At 44.1% G+C, this 17349-nt stretch overlaps 2 protein-coding genes across 6 annotated transcripts in view; one reads left to right on the forward strand and one right to left on the reverse strand.

Moving 5' to 3' along the window:
• Positions 1 to 17349, forward strand: part of ATG5 (autophagy related 5) — a 120352-nt gene that overhangs the window by 89977 nt on the left and 13026 nt on the right. Inside the window, exons 8-9 of one of the 2 annotated variants that reach the window (XR_012579344.1) lie at positions 1243 to 1469; positions 10784 to 10981. The exons of the other annotated variant lie outside the window; for it this stretch is intronic. The gene's annotated coding sequence lies outside the window, so the exon portion shown is untranslated. Of the gene's footprint in view, positions 1 to 1242; positions 1470 to 10783; positions 10982 to 17349 lie in introns of those variants that run through there. 2 annotated transcript variants of the gene reach the window in all.
• Positions 8189 to 17349, reverse strand: part of PRDM1 (PR/SET domain 1) — a 62363-nt gene continuing 53202 nt past the window's right edge. For all 4 annotated transcript variants that reach the window (XM_074536545.1, XM_005493005.4, XM_014271269.3 and 1 more), the window contains 3 exons: positions 12161 to 13269; positions 11730 to 11858; positions 8189 to 11315 (listed from right to left, as the gene is read on the reverse strand). In XM_074536545.1, the coding sequence (XP_074392646.1) occupies positions 10740 to 11315; positions 11730 to 11858; positions 12161 to 13269 (1814 nt within the window). In that variant the 3' untranslated portion in view covers positions 8189 to 10739. The remainder of the gene's footprint in view (positions 11316 to 11729; positions 11859 to 12160; positions 13270 to 17349) is intronic.

Raw genomic sequence — 17349 nt, forward strand, 5'->3', positions numbered from 1 at the left:
TTATTTGGTAATATCAACGCAGCAAAATACTGAAAGGGACCTTTGGCAATAGGCTTCCAAGGAGGCAGAAAACATCGTGGATGTCACAGTTTGTCAGGCCATTGAAATTTCATGCCTCAGAGTAAAGTCGGAGATGAGAAACTCTGGACCTTTCAATGTGGGAGAGCTGAATCTATCAAAATAGTTTCACTTTGCATCTGCAGACTGTGAAAATGTTTTCTTCCTTTTTTTTTCTTTTTCTCTCTCTTAGTATTTTATCTCACCCTTGCCCTTAGTTGTGTGGGTCTCCTCAGTAGGCACCATGTTTTCCAAAGAAAGGTAGAGTTTCACTGCTTCACTTCCCCAGAAATTCTCCTTCTGGGAAGACTAAAGAAGATGTTGGCCACCAACTTGCAGCACTGCCAGGGATCCAGGAGCCCCAGGGATGCTCATCTAGAAGGCAAGAGGACAGGGATGGGCACAGGGACGGGGAGAATGAGAAAGGCAACAGAGATGGAGAGGAAGAGCAGAAAGTTCCCCACCCTCCTGTGCCAGTCTGCGTCATGGGTGACAGCCTTCTCCTGGCAGCAGTGCCACAGCTAGCAGAGCTGGTGGATGGATACATGGAAAGTGCCAATCCTGCTGTGTTGTGCAGCCATAGCATGGGACAGTCACAGAATGGACAAATCTTACCAGTGCATGTGCATTCCAAAGCCTCAGAGTCTGCCCACGCAGCTGGTGAGAACAGCACCAAGGCAGCAATCTCAGGCACTCAGAGGATGAGAAAAACTGGAATTAAGGTTCAGTCAGTCCTTCATGGACATGCATAATTATGTGGTGTTTACAGGATGTGTGTTACCTTTGCCCTTGGCCTTTGGAATTGGGACCCAAAGGAGGCTCTAAAGTGTAAATCCCACACCTTGGAGATGGTCTCTTGAAAGAGGAGGGATAGATGGAGGGGTTGACATGGCCAGAGACTGGAGTGCTGCCTAAGGGAAATGTTTTCCACTGGCTGTGGAAAACAAGGAGTTTCCAAGGAGTTGTGCACTGCATGGAGCAAGTCACTCAGCCTGAGTTTTCACAGGTCATGCAGTGTAGTTATCCCTGGTTTGTGCTTGGTTTGAAGGTGCTCAGGATTCCCAGTTGACCCCTGAGGTTAAGATAAGCTAAAGTCAAATAACATGTAGGATAAACTGCCCTGAAATTCTGGGCGCCCAAAGAGAGTTTTTGACTTTAAACTCCTGTGTTTTATTTCTTTTTCAGTCCTGCCTAGGGATACCACCTCTGTCTCCCAGGTGAAGCATTCAGCCATCTTTCAATGGGCCCACTGAGAGCACTCAGGAGCAAATGGCCCCATCTGGAGTGGGGCAGGAGCACAAAGGCCAGAGCCATGTAGCCAGAAAGGAAGATGGGGTGACAGGAATGGCATCCTGGCATCCCTTCCCTGTCCCATGGAGGATGAGCATTTCCTGCCTTGTGCACTGAGCAAGGTACGAGTCCTGTGGGAAAACCAGTGTGTTATCCTGCAAGCAAGGGCTGCTCCTGAAGCTATGTGTGGACAAGCTTAATTAATTCTGTCCCTTTTTTTTGGTGTTTGACATTTGAACTTTGCTTGCAGTGCGGTAATGGAGGAGAGAGGTGAATGTGTGTGAGCCAGTGAAAGTGGTGTCAGCATTTTGATTAGAACAAGGTTTCCATTCAATGCAGACACATGTCCAACCTGGTACCTGTTTGTTTCCAAGTGATGTGAAGGCCCCCTCAGTTCAGCACACGTCTGGGGGCCCAGGCTTTTAATAGCATGTAATATTAATTTCTGGCAACAGATGAGAGTTAATACATTATGTTTAAATCTGGGATGAGTTGTTGACCAGCTGTGGTCTGTGTGCAGAGATACCAAATGCCTTTCTTTGGATAATGTCAGTTCCAGCCTGCAAAGCACATGTGAGTCAGAGGCAGGACTGAAGACCAGCAAAATTAACCCATTTAATCTTATGGAGCCATGTGTCTCCTGCAGAGCATTTGGTGCAGTTATTCTCTAATGATTTATGCATTTCAGAAAGTTCTGGGTGAGATGGCTCTTTTTTCAGTGCAGCATGTCAGTCAGTGCAGGTGGGGGGTTTCTGCCCTTGTGTCTGCATCAGAGAGGTAAATTGGGTAAGCAGAGGCATGAATTATTTGCATGAAGCTGAGATGGTGAATGTGTTATCTCAACAGCAGAAAAGGAAATGGTTCTCTATAGATTATTAGTTACTGAAAAAGCAAAGGCATGTCTTTTGTTGCCACCACACCACTGGTCTGACTGTTGAGTAGATATGGATCAATATCTCCCCTTCCTCCTCAACCCCCTCCTTGCTCTTCACATTTTCACTTGGGCTGAGGTGAAGAGGTTTCACTTTAATTTATGTCATTCTTGTATTGCCAAATGGCATGCCAGGGCAACCGATCCGGGTGTGATCTGACTCTCTGTTGTGTGCTCTCACATGCAATGCCCTCGTGGGAAAATGCTGAGAGAAAATGGAAATTTAAGCTGTGCACCTAGCCACTGTGGTTTTTTGGGTTTTTAATAGTGCTTTGTTTGTGAGGTCCTTTGGGCAGAGAGAGTTTGTGTTGAGTTCAGGGTAGTCATAGCCCATAAGTGAGGATTTCTAAATATTATGATATTGCAGATAGTACTGTAAGCAACTTGTTCTCTCTATGAACAACAAACTGTGTGCAGCTACAGATCAGAGGATCTCAAAACAAGGTACAAATATTAGTCCTACACCACAGCCTGAACAAGTCTTGTACCTATTCTACAAATGAGTTGGGTGCTGTATGGGAAGGTCAACTGACATGTTCCAGACCTCACTACTAGTTAGTGGAGGTGCCAAAACCAGAGCACAGCCATCTTAGCTGCAGGGTCCTTGTTTTCATTGCTTAGCTCTGGCCTTGAAGTATTGAAGTTTTTAGATTAAAAAGTTTGTCTTTAAACCTCCATTTTTAGATAAGCTTGATCTTGGATATATTCCCCTGTGTAGATACTCATCGCTGCCTTAGTGTTTAGATTGATCTAAATAATTACACTGAAAATCAGTTTTTAAAAAATGTAGTAAGAATGGCATCAACTGGTATTCCCACACTTAAACAACCTGAATCTGGGGTAAATGAGAACCCCTGTGACTGAAGTCTGTGTCTGAGTCCATCTCTTGATATATTTTTGAAGTCAGACTCACATGGGGTGAGGCATTTCCTTGCGGCTAATGAATGCAGAAGGAGATAATGGGCAAGAGACCAGTGGCAAAGAACTGAGATTTAGCGTGTTCAAGTCTAACAAGGCACTTAGAGTGTTTTGCAGGGGTGTGTGCTGCTTCAGGAAATGGGTTTAATGGTCAGGGAGGGCCCTTGTTTTCCAGCCTTCTCATTTTGGATGAGTAGCTAAGATTTTGAAGGAAACTGGAGAGCACTCTGCCTCCACTAAGGTTTGTCCCCTCTTCTCCTCAGCCTGCCTCTCTGTTGGGTGCTCTCTAGAAGGGTAAGGATAATTCTGCCCTACACTGCAGAAGGGCTTGAGCCATGCTGCCCATGCTCAGCAGCTCTTGAGCCACTCACACCTGCAGCCACTGCTCCACCTCATCTGCTAGGCTGCTTCTTGAGGTCAAGCAAGACCAACAACAGTGCAGCAAACAATGCAGTCATTCCTGAATATTGTATCTGGAGGGGATTACAAACTCAAGTAGATGTGAGGGAGAAAGGAAATCTACATATAGTTGCTATGTAGGTCATAACTTCATCTTAGAAATACTTGGGTGTTTTATGAACAGTCTCACAGTGATTTGTGGCATGTGGCTCCCAAGGAGGGCAATGGGAACTGGGCTGTCCCCCTGGAGCTGTGCTGAACTCCTCGTAAACAGCTCCTCTCAGTCACAGCCCAGGTAGGTACAGCAGGACAGCCAGTACAGACATTGGTGTGTAGTCTAAAAGCTGGGTGTTTATAGCAAACACTTGTAAAGACACCAATGCTCATTTGGAAATCGATGCACACTGGGCACAGGTATTACTGTTGAGACCACAAGCCTTTGGAGCAAAACTAAAGCTGCTTTTCAAGGGCCATGGATGTACCTGTCCTGCCCTTCCATTGCTGCCATCTCTAATCATGAGCACAATTTTGGTCAGGGACTTGTGGCCAGTCTTGCTCAGGGCCTGCCCAGGGAGGAATGGGGATGGACAAGCACATCCTGCAGCTGCCCAGTTTGTATCTGCCAGGCTGTGCCCCCAGTACTGGGACACCAGTGCAAGGGAATGGGGCTGAGGCAGGATGTTAGGGCAAAGGGGATGTAGGAAAAGAGCCCCAGCCCTGGGATCCTGGCTCTGCTAGCTTGGGCCTGTCTAGGGCCTCTCAGGGTGGCACCGAGGCTGTGGCTCTTGAGGTGGCTTATTGCTCCACCGACTGGGTTGTGAGGGTTTTGGCAAATTGGGATGCTCTGCTGAGAAAAAGCCCTTTGGTTGTCACCTCTCTCGTTTCTCTGTGCTTAAAGTGTATTTTCTCAGTTTGCAGTGTCAGGGGGCTGGGTGCACTGTGAAGCAATTTGGATTCTGCATTGATAAGGCGAGTGCAAACTGTCCCCACAGCTCTCGAGAGCAGAATCAAACTGAAACTTACCACTCAGAGTAGAAAGCACATAACACCCACAGCTACAGACATGCACAAATTGCTGTAATATAGGTTAGAAAAGGAGCCCTGTTCTGCACCCTCTAGTCTCATTAAAAACATGCACACAACACCAAATCTTCACTGAATGACTACAAGCACCAGCACATGATCCCTCCTAAACACCCAACTTACTTGTAACGGCTTATTAAAAAGGCAAATTTTCACTTTTCATGTATTCTTGCTCCCCTTAGCACCTGGTTGCAGTTTCTACAGCATTTTTTAACTTCTGTTTTTTTCATGACTGGTTGAGAGTAGAGACCTCTCTGGGACACCACCCAGCCTGGTTAACTGGGTCCCCACCTAGGGACATGGCTCCAGCATGGCCGGAAGAACCAAACTTCTCCCTCTTAGTAAAGCCCTTCTGCAAGGAGTTTTGAGGCTGACAAGAAGAGCAGATCTGGTCTGTAAAGATGTACAGAACCTGTTCTGTAAAAACAAAAGGTCATCACAATACACAAGGTAGACCAAGAAGGTGAAGGTGGGGAAAAAATGTTTCCTGGGGTTCACAGAGGGACAGTTCTCACATAGAAAATTTTGCCATAGGAAAGCTCAAGGGAGACTAGGAACTATAATATCCAAGAAATCACATTCAAAATGCTGCCTGCCACACTCCTCTTCCTGCCCAAAAGCTGACCACTGCTTTTAAGTTAGGATTTAGTGTGTAAAACTTAACAGGTAAAGGCAGGAGCATTGGGTTTCCCTAACCCCAAGACTGGTATCACATTGTGTCAGCTGTCCTCAGCGCAGGTGAACTGGGAAAGAGGTTTTCAGCCTCTGATTTTGCTGTGTGGTTTCAATATTGCAGGAATTGTTTCTCTTCCCAGCACAGTGTGGCCACTTTGGGGCAGGAATGCTGTAAGGAATCTCACTCGGTCCATGGATAAGGAAATGATCAAGGACTTGCTTATTCACAATTAATGGAGAAAAAGAGCTGAAAGCCTTTATTAATCATTGCACAATAAGGAAGTCATACTGGTTTTGCTCCCTTCAATAGGGCTATTTGGTCACACCTACCTAAGTGGTTTGGCATTCCAACCATCTCTCTGCGTGCAGCTGAGGAGGAGGAGGAGGAGGAAGGAAGGAAGGAAGGAAGGGCTTGGCTTCAGCACCACCAAGGTGCCTGGCTGACAGCTCACAGGGAAGAGAGAGCTCTGAGTGTGCATCTCCCTTTCCTCAAGGGCCTGGCATCTCTTTTTAGAGATCTCTGCCCGGAGAATTGCTGGGAAATCTTCCCCAATCTCTTAAAAATGGATGACAGCAGAGTCATGCAGTGTGTCAGAAACTGAGGGCAGTTGGTACAAAGGTGGCCTTCACTGGTGTGCAAATGTGCTTTTTGCCAGCTCTTCCATGTGTCTATGGGGAGAATGGGAAGGGCAGCAGACATGCTGGTTGTAGGATGGGTCTGTTTCAACATCTCATGAAAAATTAAACACTTGTGATTTTGGGAAGTGCCACATCTTTGACAAAAGCTCTTGTTTTTCTGCTGTTCAGGTGAGACTGTGTTGAAGTTACCAAAAAGTCAACCTATGCTCCCCACATCCCAGGCCAGGCAGCTGCCTTTTCCCTGCCAGCCTACCCCAGCCCTGCACAGAGGAGGGAAACCTCCCTGTCAGTGCCAGGGCGGCTGCTTTGATGTTGTCAGTGAGTTTTTCTTTAGCCACTGTGACAGCCTGTGTTTTGCAGATACCTGCCCCATGATGGGCACATTCCTCAGCCGCACCGCATCCACTCAGCTCCGGCTCATGCAGTAATTAGACAAGTGTTTCCTGGCTGCCTTTAATTACAGCCACAACTATTTCCCTTACTCTAATGTAACACCTCTGAATGACAGCAAACGTTCTGGGCCGCATCCCACACAGTCCCAGCACGTGTTGAGACGCGGCCGTGCACTGGCAGACACTGATTGGAACCCAAAGGGCTCATACCCCCTCAGTGAGTCATATTTTTCATTTTTGACCTCAAGGCCATAATTGCCCTCACTGGGAATTAGCGGTGTCTCCCAGTACCCAGCCGAGAAGCACTGGGCTTTATAAACCAGCCAGAGGGGCAGCAGCATCCTCCCTAAATCCACGCTTAAGTCTATCTCAGCTGTAATTCGCCCTGTCCTGTGGCGAAGCAGCTCAGCTGGCAAGGCCACACTGCCCAACACGTTCAGCCCCTCAGAATTTTCCCACTGACACCGCAAGATGGGCATCAGGCCCACCTGCCCACAGGCCGCCAGCGGCCCTGTGCCGGGGCACGCGGTCTTGCAGGGCCGCATTTGTGGCAGCTCCCAAACTGATGAGCTTTCCCCCCACCCCAGCCCCTTGCTAAGGCTGTTGTGGTTGTCTGACCGGGTGGTGGTGGTGTTGCCATGGCTGAATCCCACTGTAGCACTGCTTGGAGCCCCCAGGCCCTCAGCGGCTCCCGGGGCTTGGGGGCTGCCAGGAACCAAGGCAGCAGCTGCCACGCTCGGCCTAGCGAGGCTGTGATCTATAACGTGCATTGTCTTTTTATGTAATGTGTTTTATTAAACATCTTCTAAAGCTTACAAGTGTCCCCAGGACATAACTCTCCAGCACAACGTAACGCTTTGCCAAGTAATGAAGTATGATTTATGGCGGTAATGGTTATCCTATGTTTTTTTTTAAAAATTATTACAGCAATAGCTCTGTCGAATATAGGAATATAACATGCTGCATTTGGCACATTTATGACAACAGTGCTCTGGTTTTCTTAACTCCACAGTTCGGTGTTGGCAGTATTTCAAATTCTTGAGACAGATGTTTAAATGAATTTTTTTAAGAGGACAGTGAAATACTTTTAAAACATCATACGGCGCTGAGTGTCTCAATATGTGCAGGAACGTTATTTCTTTAACATTCAGGTAGGGGAGGGCAGCACATGGCCTCTCTGGTTTAGATCTCACAGTAAATGATGGAAGTAGCAAATGTTGAATTAGGCTTTCTGGGGCATCCTGGCCTGCTGTTACTCTTGGGCTGAGGTGGGGAGGGAGGGGCAGACACTTGACCTTCCCCTGGATTTAGTGCAGTGTTCACATCTCCTCTGTGAGCACTTACACCAGATCCACATTTGTTTTGAATGCAGTTCCCACCATGCTGAGACAGGACTAAGTGGTCTCACACTGACATTTTGAGTGTGTCATTGTGGTCCTGGTGGTTAGGGTTTCAGGCCAGAAATGACAATCATTTGGAAAAATGTAAATGAGAACCCTGGTCATGTATCTCTGAGGCAGATAGCATTCAAGCATTTCCATTGAAACACTGAAAATTCTTGGCTTTTTTTTCCTAAAAAAAGGTACTGGCTGAAATTGAGGAAACTTCTGTAAAAAACGAAGCCAGGGTATTCAGTTCTGGCATCACTGTTTGCACCTTTCAGTGAAGGAAAATCAGAACCCACAAGGGCAGGGACAGCATTGCTGAAGACACCACTACCCTCAGTGTACCAGCACTGGGGCCACAACCACCCAGCTGGTGCAGAGAGATTGAAGACAAGGGAAGCATCAGTAAAGCAATGAACACTTATATTTAATTTACATTTGACAATTTGCACATAAATAATGATGTAAACCAATACGTAAACATATAATAGTTTGTTGTTCTAGCAAAGTAAAAAGCCTGTTAACTTTGGTCAGAGTCTTTCTTAAGAGAGACAAAAAAACCCCCAAAAACACTGTTGATTGTTGCTACATTCACATGTAAAACGTCTAAGGGAAGGGGGAAACAATAAAGAGAAGTAACAATTCTTAAAGCTGATGCATATAAATTCTTGTAAATTTTGTATCAAATACAAGAAAGCACTACAGGCAATAATAGGAAAAGTGTGTGTCCAGTGACAGAGTAGTGATACTTTGGTTTATCCTACAATTAAGTACTATATTTATGAACTATTGCTACATTTAAAAGATGTCAGCCTCACAATTTGCAGGAGTGGAAATGTAATGAACTGGAGTCCTTCAAAAGGTTTGTTTAGAGACTTGTATTTCAGGATTGTTTGGGGTTTTTTAACAGAAGGCATTAAAATGAAGTTTGCTGGAAAAAAAAGACCACCAAATCCTGAATTGTTGAGGTGGACTTCTAAAAAAATTTTTAGAAACATAACCAGACAAAAAGGGATACATGGTGGGGAGGTGTGTAATAATGCTAATAATGTTCTTGTGAGTTGACTGTGCAACTCGTTAGTGGCAGGGCACAATGAGACAAGGGCCTTGTCCCGCCTGACTTCCATGCTGCCCTTACTGTGATTTGTGACCACATCACACACGGGTCGTATTTGGCTTCATTTCAAGTTCTTTCAGTTACATTTTCTGGCTGGCTGTTGACTGACCACCAGCCTCCTTCCCCCCCAGTGCAGACTGCCAGGAGAGCGGGGGACTGAAGGAGCCCTGGCCTGCAAACAGGGTAATTCCCACCAAACTCACTGAGATGCCACACGTGGATGCATGATGATGTCATTCACGTGTTTGCAAGTTCAGCTGTGCATGTGTATTTGCAAGTGATAAATGCCTTGGTTCAACCTTCTGGTTTTGAGGTCATTGGTTATTTGCAGAACTGGGATAACATTTGATTTTCACACTTAGATGAAAAATAGGTTTTATTACATGGTTTGGCTCACAACTTAAGTGGTATAAATATATATACATATACATATATCGTATAGTGGTATAAATATATCTATAAATATACATGTATTCTTTGCTACACCTCAAACGTCACCATATCATCTTTGGGCTTAGCAAAACAAAAAGATAAAAGGACGTGCATTCTATCTTTCCCTGTGCACATTTTGGTTTCTTCTCTAAAGTAGCAAAGCATTTAGGTAAAACAGCATTGTCTGCACCACTGGACACAAGCACTGAGGTAATTGTTGTTCAACAACTTTGCAATGCCCTTTTCTTCTTTAATTAAATTAACCACAAAATGTACAAACACAAATACTGAGAAAAATCTGAGTCGTACAGGAAGGAAGAAAAAAATTATGTGCCAGGAAAGGACTTTGTTCCCCACTTCTACCCAGGCAAAGTGGGAGAGAAAAATACAAGTAAAACTGAACCCCTTCTTACTCAGGGAATATGACCATCTCTTTTTTTTTATCCCTGGAAGGCTCTGGCCAAAAAAACCCCCAAAATAAAACAAAAATCAGAAGAAAGAAATCCGCCTATACCCCCTTTTAGGCAGAATAATATTTGTGTCTTTGCTTTTAAACTGCTTTTGGAAAAAAAAAGAATGTAAGTGAGATTTTATTTTGGAAAAGCCACTTTAAGCTCATGTGTTCCTTTGGTCTAAAAGTTACATGATAATGCGTGGGGCTGGAGCTGTGTTCTAAAAACCTGTGGTATTGTCCATGGCAGGTCGGTGTTTGCTGTGCCACATCTGTTCCAGGGAGAGCTGCAGGTACAAGAATCTTTCTCCTCCCCTCAGAGAGGCAGGAGAAAAAGTTTCTTCCCTGCTTGCTGCTACTCTGGGTTTGCTATTTTTTTTCTCCTTTTCAATTCCCAATGGGGTGATTTGCTCATGAAAGTACACAGCATTTTTTTTCAAACCAACTGATCTAGGATTCCGTATGTCACATGTCCAACTTTGGCAATATGAAAAACCACATTTGTTTAAAAGACATTGGTACATAAAACACATTTACTGAAACCCTAATCTTAGGTTCTTAAAACAGATGTGCAGAAAAAAAATATCTACAAAGAATGGCCCATAAAACAAAAAATAAAAACATTTAAAGTAAAAATTACAATGAATTTTTCCAGTCATTGTAAACATTTTCCTAATTATTGCTTTTAGAATGATTAATTGCATAATAAATTATGAAGTACTATCATTGAAAAAATAATTATGGATAAATGATTGTCTCTTAGTAACTGGCGAGGCAATGCAGAGTCCTTTGCCCCTTTTTATGCCCTGAGAAAACAGTAACTTTGGAGTTCCTTCTTTCAGCTGGAGAGCGTAGGGAAACTACTGTAAGCCAAGATTGCTTTGCAGCACTGAAACTATGTACAAGCAACTGCTACAGGCACCCTGACTTGCCAAGTCATAAATAAAAAAAATCACTTTGCCAAAAAGTCTTAAGGGTCCATTGGTTCAATTGTTTCTTGCTTGACCTTTACAGGTAACAGAGGTAGTGGGTGACTGTGAGGCAACTTCATAACTGACATATCTGACGACTCGTAAAGGTTGCATCCTGAGGAGATAAGCCCATTTCCCAGGTTCCTCTGCAGAGAGACTTTCAGGTTAGCTCCTTCCATTTCCCTCCTGAGCATGGTCAGTATATCCTTCTCCACGATGGATGTTAAGTCGATATTGTCCTCCACTTCTTCCAGCTTGTCAGCATTGTCACTGATGTCGAACTTCTCGATCTCCTCGTTGATTCGGTTCAGGTCCTCCATGGAGCGGCCGGAGGCCGGGGCGACGGGGCAGTTGCCCTTCAGGTGGACCTGGAGGCTGCAGAAGTGAATGTAGCTCTTGTGGCAGTGGATGCATTTATGGGGGCGTTCCCGAGTGTGGAGACGCTTGTGCAGCTTCAGGTGCACAAACTGGGTGAATTTGGCTGGGCAGAGCTTGCACTGGTAAGGCTTCTCTCCAGAGTGGAGCCGCAGGTGGGTTTTGAGATTGCTGGTGCTGCTGAACCGCTTGTGACAAACCTAATGTGGGGGGTGGCAGAGAAACAGCGAATGAGTGGGAGGCGATTTTATGGTTTAAATCACAGACACCTAGGAGAAGATGGCAGGATGAAGCAGCAACTTTCTATATCTTCACACTTTCTCACAAAGGGAAAAAAAATCCCCACCTTTTTTATTTAAATATTGCTGAATGTCATTTTGAGTGTGGCTGATGGCAAAACTTTATCAGGCAGGTGTTGCCCTAGCAGGCTGCAGGCAATCGTGCTGTCTCACAGACGCTGCTGCACGAGGGCTGGGCCCGGCTGTGGTGCAGATTCTAGCCCTGAGCAGCCAAGGGTTTGTCCCTCAGCCCTCCCTGCCCACTGTAGGGGGTGTGCAAAGCCCTGCCATCCCTTTGGCCTGAAAAGGAGTCACCTCTCTCTCTGTGTTACATACCTGACACTCGTGGGGTTTTTCTCCTGTATGTACCAGATAGTGCTTCTGGAGGTGAGCCAGCTGCGTGAAGCCCTTATTGCAAGTCTGGCATTTAAATGGTCTCTCTCCACTATGTACTCGGAGGTGCACCTAGGGAGACACAAAGCAATTAACAATTTGCAGTTTCCAGTACTACAACAAAAGTGCTTTCAGATGTTTCCTAAAGTCAGCGGAAGAGTCCCATTGCCAAAATACAATGTTATCTAGGTAATTAGGTGGCGTCAGTATTAAAGCACACAGCCACGTTCTCTTGCTGGGGAATACTGTATTAAGCCCAGACACATAAACAGCCTAACAAAGCAAGGGAGGCCTGACCCTGCTTTTCCTCGAAAACCTACAGGGAGAAACCTGAGCCTTCAAAGAAGGCTCCTGTCTTATTCTCCACTGCCTACCTTCAGATTGGAGAGCTGGCCAAAGGTCTTGGAGCAAACATTGCATTCGTACTTGATCTTCCCATTCTGCTTTTTCAGTGGGTATGGGAGGGTTTTGTAACCGGTCACATTCCTCTTACTTTTAATGAGATTCATGGCTTCTTCACCGCCGGTGGCAGCCAACACCACTGAGGTAGGTTTAGGTTGCATTATGTGTTCTGAACTGGCTGCTGTACCAGCGGTGGGGGACCCACTGGTAGGGCTGCATGGCTTGTCCTTCATGCTGGCAGCAGCGCCCGTGATAGAGAAGGCACTGTTGGGTGCTGGTATGAGGAAGTCTCTTGGATGATCAGGCTGCAGCAGTCGACGGCCTCCTTCACTGGGCAATGAGCTGGGGAGCGTGGTGGGGTTGAGCATGTGGTGGGAAAGGCTACCTCCACTGAGCAGGTTGCCATAAAGAGGGTACATCCTTGGGAAGAGATTGAAATTGTTGATGCCATTGATATTGTTCAAAGCGCTCAGGTTATTACAGCTCATATTGAATGGAGGTAACAGGAATTTGGGGTAATGGGGGTTATAGGACGGTAGAAAGGCAGGTGAGAGGTGGCCAGGAGGTGCATATCCAGGATAAGACCCCAATCCTTCTGAGCCATATGATCCGTTCAAGTAAGGGTATGGCTCTCTGTGCTCTTGGGAAGTTGGTGCCAGAGGTGAAACTGTGACCCCTGGACTACTGTGAGGGCTTGAACTTTTTAAACTTTGGTCTGGGCTGCTCCTCCCGGAAGGACTTGGTGTAGTAGATGCTTGGATGGGTGAGTGAGTAATGTAGCTGGGTCTGTCCATGCCATATGCTAAGGAAGCTTTCAGATAGTCTTCAGGAATGTGAGGTCGGATCGGGTAGACAACTCGAGGGAAGAAACACCTCTCCGGGCTATAGTTCTTATGTAAATCATCCAAGTCTTTTTCTGGAGTAACTGGTGAAATGTTGGTCTGAAAGAAGTCTTTTCCTTTAGGAGGATTGGATTCCATTTTCAGGATTTCTTTCACACTGTGCTCCTTCTTTGGGACGCTTTTCTGATAAAGCTCATCTTTATCAGTGCTGTGCTGCTTTGGATTAACGTGGGTTTGTGCTGAAATACAAAGACAAGATAACAATTATTTAGATATGTCACTGGCATTTTCTCTTTTCAAAACAGAATCTAACCCCTACAAATTTAGTGGGAAGGAAGGGCTACTCTCGGACATGAACAATCATTCAACTTGCCACAAAACTAATGGCTGTGTGAGGAAATGCCTGCTGGTAATAAGTGTTAATAAAAAGTATTGTTAATTTAAGGGATACCAACGAGTACATAGAGATCTGGATGATGATGCATTTGCAGAGTACCAGCCTCCACTCTGCAAAGTGATTTCAACTTTCTTCCCCTTTAAATTTGCCTAACTTTGCTATTGAATGTCTCTTTAAGCAGTATTTCTAATAAATGTGGTAATGAGCATTTGTTCACAATACAGGTTTAACTGAAGGACTTTGCAGAACACAAGCTCCCAGAAATGTTCCTCAGTAAAATAACAAGGCATGACAAATCGGGTTTTGCCAAACCGCAGCAGTCACTTCACCAGCCAGTTCAATTACTTACAGTACCAAAAAAACCATGGCTGGCTAGGATGAAAGCCTTCTTCAAAGAGAAGGTATTCTCCATCAGTAAACAGATCATTACTCATTAAATATACTGCTTAGGAACATCTACAACAAAGCAGACTATTTACTGCAGATTTCTGTGGCATTCAGTCTATGCAAAACTCCTCTGCTTACAGCTGTATTTTATAAAAAAATGCTGAAGCAAAGCAAAAGAAAGCAAGACTGGTTGGCTCCGGCTTAAGTTGAAATGTGCTTTAAAAAAAAAAGGGGGGGGGAAAAGAAATATGTATTTAGAAGGAAATAGAAGCTAGCATACATTCATCTCAGGTCAGCACATATTCTATTTATTTGTATTCAAAGACCTTGCTGTATGGACATAATACAATCTTAACAGCACACTGAAAGACGACTTCAGTAGAAAAACAAATTTGCCTTTATCTTTGTTACACAATCTTGATTACTTGTAAGATATTTTATTATAGGGGGGGAAACTATAAGAAGGTTTCATAATCATAGTTAGTTAGTGCAAGGTTTTCCATCAGGAGGTACAAGCCAACACCACTAGGTACATGACTCAGGAACACTGCAGTCCTTTAGAAATGTTTCTGCTCCTGTGACTGACTGTTCTTACTTCACTATCTGAGGTGAGAAACAGTTATTTCTGATTTTTGGAGAATCATCTGAACCAAGTGTGGAACGTGAGAACCACCAGTGACCACACTGCTTTCAACACAGATTCTTTGCTTCACTATTCACTACCCTGATGGAATCTATCATTTGGCAACATTACCCTATAAGGCAAAGAAAGCCATTTATTAAACATATCCAAGAAAACAGCTGCTTGCAAAACATGCTCCTACTTACAGCAACCCACTTTACAGTAGCATCCTTTTTGAAATGGCATTAGACTAGTAACAAGCAAATTTAGTTTGAGATTTTTGAATAGTTTGGCTATTTTCAAGCTCCAATGAAATGGCAATTGAACACATTTAAGTTCAATTAAAATATGTATAACAAAACTTAAAAGTGTTGTACAGCAAGCATATGCACACATAAGCACACCGACAGCTTCCCAATTACTTCTCTTAGTGTCCAAAGTTTAATGCAGAGCTGTATCAAAAATAAAATAATAACGTATTGTGTTTTCAGGCTTTAAAAAACATCTACTTTCCTTGGTAATTTTGTCTGTACTCGTGGACTGATAACTCATTTTCTAAATGTCAGCCAGATTTTGGGGCATAGCACAGAGGTCCTACTAGGTTCAAGAAGCTCCACAATGGCACTGTGAGTAATATTATCTGTATCTTCTTATCAGCTGCCTTTCACCACAGCAGTGTTTCAGAGCAAACATTCCTGGTGACACTATCAGCATCAGGAAGTATCAGGACCAGGCAGTATTGAAAACTGGATGGGGGGGGAGGCAGGACTTGTGAAGCCTTGCAGCAGGAAAAATAAATAAATACCTTATCAGGCCCATATCAGTTTCTCAGTGGGGTCTGTCAAGCAGGAAGTTCAAATTGACACTTTTCTCTTTTAAAGAAAAAAACTCAGGGGGAGGGGAAGAGGAAGGAGAAATGCTGGTGGTGCTGGAAATGTGATAGAGAAACTGGGGCTTCTTCAGCTGGAGAAAGAGCTCCCACTGTCATAAGGTTAAACATGAGGGTGGGGGTGTACGTGTCTTATGTGCAGGAGCAAGCCCAGGAGTGACAGAAAGGAAGCTCATGCAGAGATCGTAACTTTCTTTGTGCAACAATCCCATGCTCTCTCTTGATAATTGCTCTTTTCTTCCCTTCTGAATTTTCCCAGTAAAGCTGTCCCTCCTACTAATTTCCATGTGTAAACAGACGTTATGATATTTAAAGACATTTTTTCAAGTCTAACTGTGATAGCTGTCTTTAGTTTGCAAGCTATCTTTGGTCCATAAATCCCCTCTTGGCTTTTTCCCTTATTACCTGAGCACAAGGGACACTTGGGAACACCAGAGAGATCAAAACATAAACAAGTGTGTCAGCACTGTGTAAAATAAGAGAAGGTAATGTCCAGGGCCAAGGAGAGGTTTAAGTTTTATACTGAAGGTGGATTTAAACCAGGGCTGAAACTGATTGAGAGGTTTACAACCCTTCTTGCTACTCTTAAAGGAGCTACACTTCAAAGTTAAAGAGATATTTCTTATAAATGGAATTTTTTTAAACTTGTGATCTTCGATTTAAGTTTTTACCAATCAGAATGTCTCCCATTCACTCTTGAAATGCATTTCTCCCTCCCACCCCCATACACACACACACACATATATATATACATATACAGTAAATATAGGCACATACTCCTCCAAGATCTGTCTAGTTTCTGTGGTCAGAGGGACACACAGAAAAGAGATTCACAACAAAACAAGAATGGTGCAGCTGCATTTTTAAGTTACTGATCAGAGGGCGCGGGGGGGGGGGGGGGTGGGTGTGGAAGAAATAAAAAAACCCCAGACTTGCCTCTTGAGGATCCTGACACTTCTAACTGAGGTCAACAGATTATTTGCTCAGATGTGACATTAATGAGTGCGTGCAAGAGGAAAAGGGACAAAACTGTTACTTTTAAGTATTGATAAAATTTGGGTGAAGGAGCTGCCTGAAGTCACCCCAGTGTGGGTGTTCCAGCTACAGACTGCTGCAGAGCTCTAGACTTTGCTCTCGGTTCCTGTGCTCTGAGCTGTACCCTGAGAAACATTTTATAAAAACAATGATCTGTTCTTTTCTAAAAACTTGAAAAACGGTTGTAGGCAGACAGTAATTGCAACAGTAATTTCAGGAGTGAGATGGTACTGAACACTTCGAGTGGTAGAGCTTAATTATGCCGATTCACATTTTCGATCTAAATTAAGCACCTCTTTTGCTAGTAGAAAGAGAACCTCGAAGTTGTGAAGCGAGCAAAACAAAGAGTGTTTCAACTCAAAATGAGAACAGAGACCAACATTCAGAAGTACAAAATTTGATCATCTGTTTTCTAAATGTGTCCACGGCAGTGTGACATGCCTTTGAAAACCTTTTGCTCAGAGAAGGTCTTTCTGGGAGCCTTCAAATAATTCTCAATATTAAGACAACTTCAGTCCTTAAATTCTGATTTTGTGAAGACAACTTCTCCTATCATTTAAAAATCATTTTCCTGAGCCCTTTTGAACATTCCAGGAGGCATTTTTTTAAGCAAGTGCAGATGTTTCCTCTCAACCCAAACAGAAAAGCTTCAAAACCAGAAAGTGAAACTGCCCATAAACAAAAGGGAAAGCGAGTGACAGGGCTGAGCTAACGGCCAGCATGTCAGGGCCAGCAGGAAGAAGAGAAGAATAAATCGCATTTAAGAAAAAAGTATTACAAAGTTAATCTTCATAGAACAGGAAACACTTTAAATAATGTCTTCTTAAACCTGTTAACGAAACAAAAAGATTGCCAAATATTTTGTAAATATGCAAATTATCTTCCCCCAGCTTGAACTTTTTTTTCTAAAGCTTGACCAAAAGATGTCACCTGCCTGTACTTGACTGAGGAGACAAACATGACATGAGCAGCAGGAAGTTGCATCATAT

This window comes from Zonotrichia albicollis, chromosome 3 (genome assembly GCF_047830755.1).
Source record: "Zonotrichia albicollis isolate bZonAlb1 chromosome 3, bZonAlb1.hap1, whole genome shotgun sequence".
Lineage (NCBI taxonomy): Eukaryota > Metazoa > Chordata > Aves > Passeriformes > Passerellidae > Zonotrichia > Zonotrichia albicollis.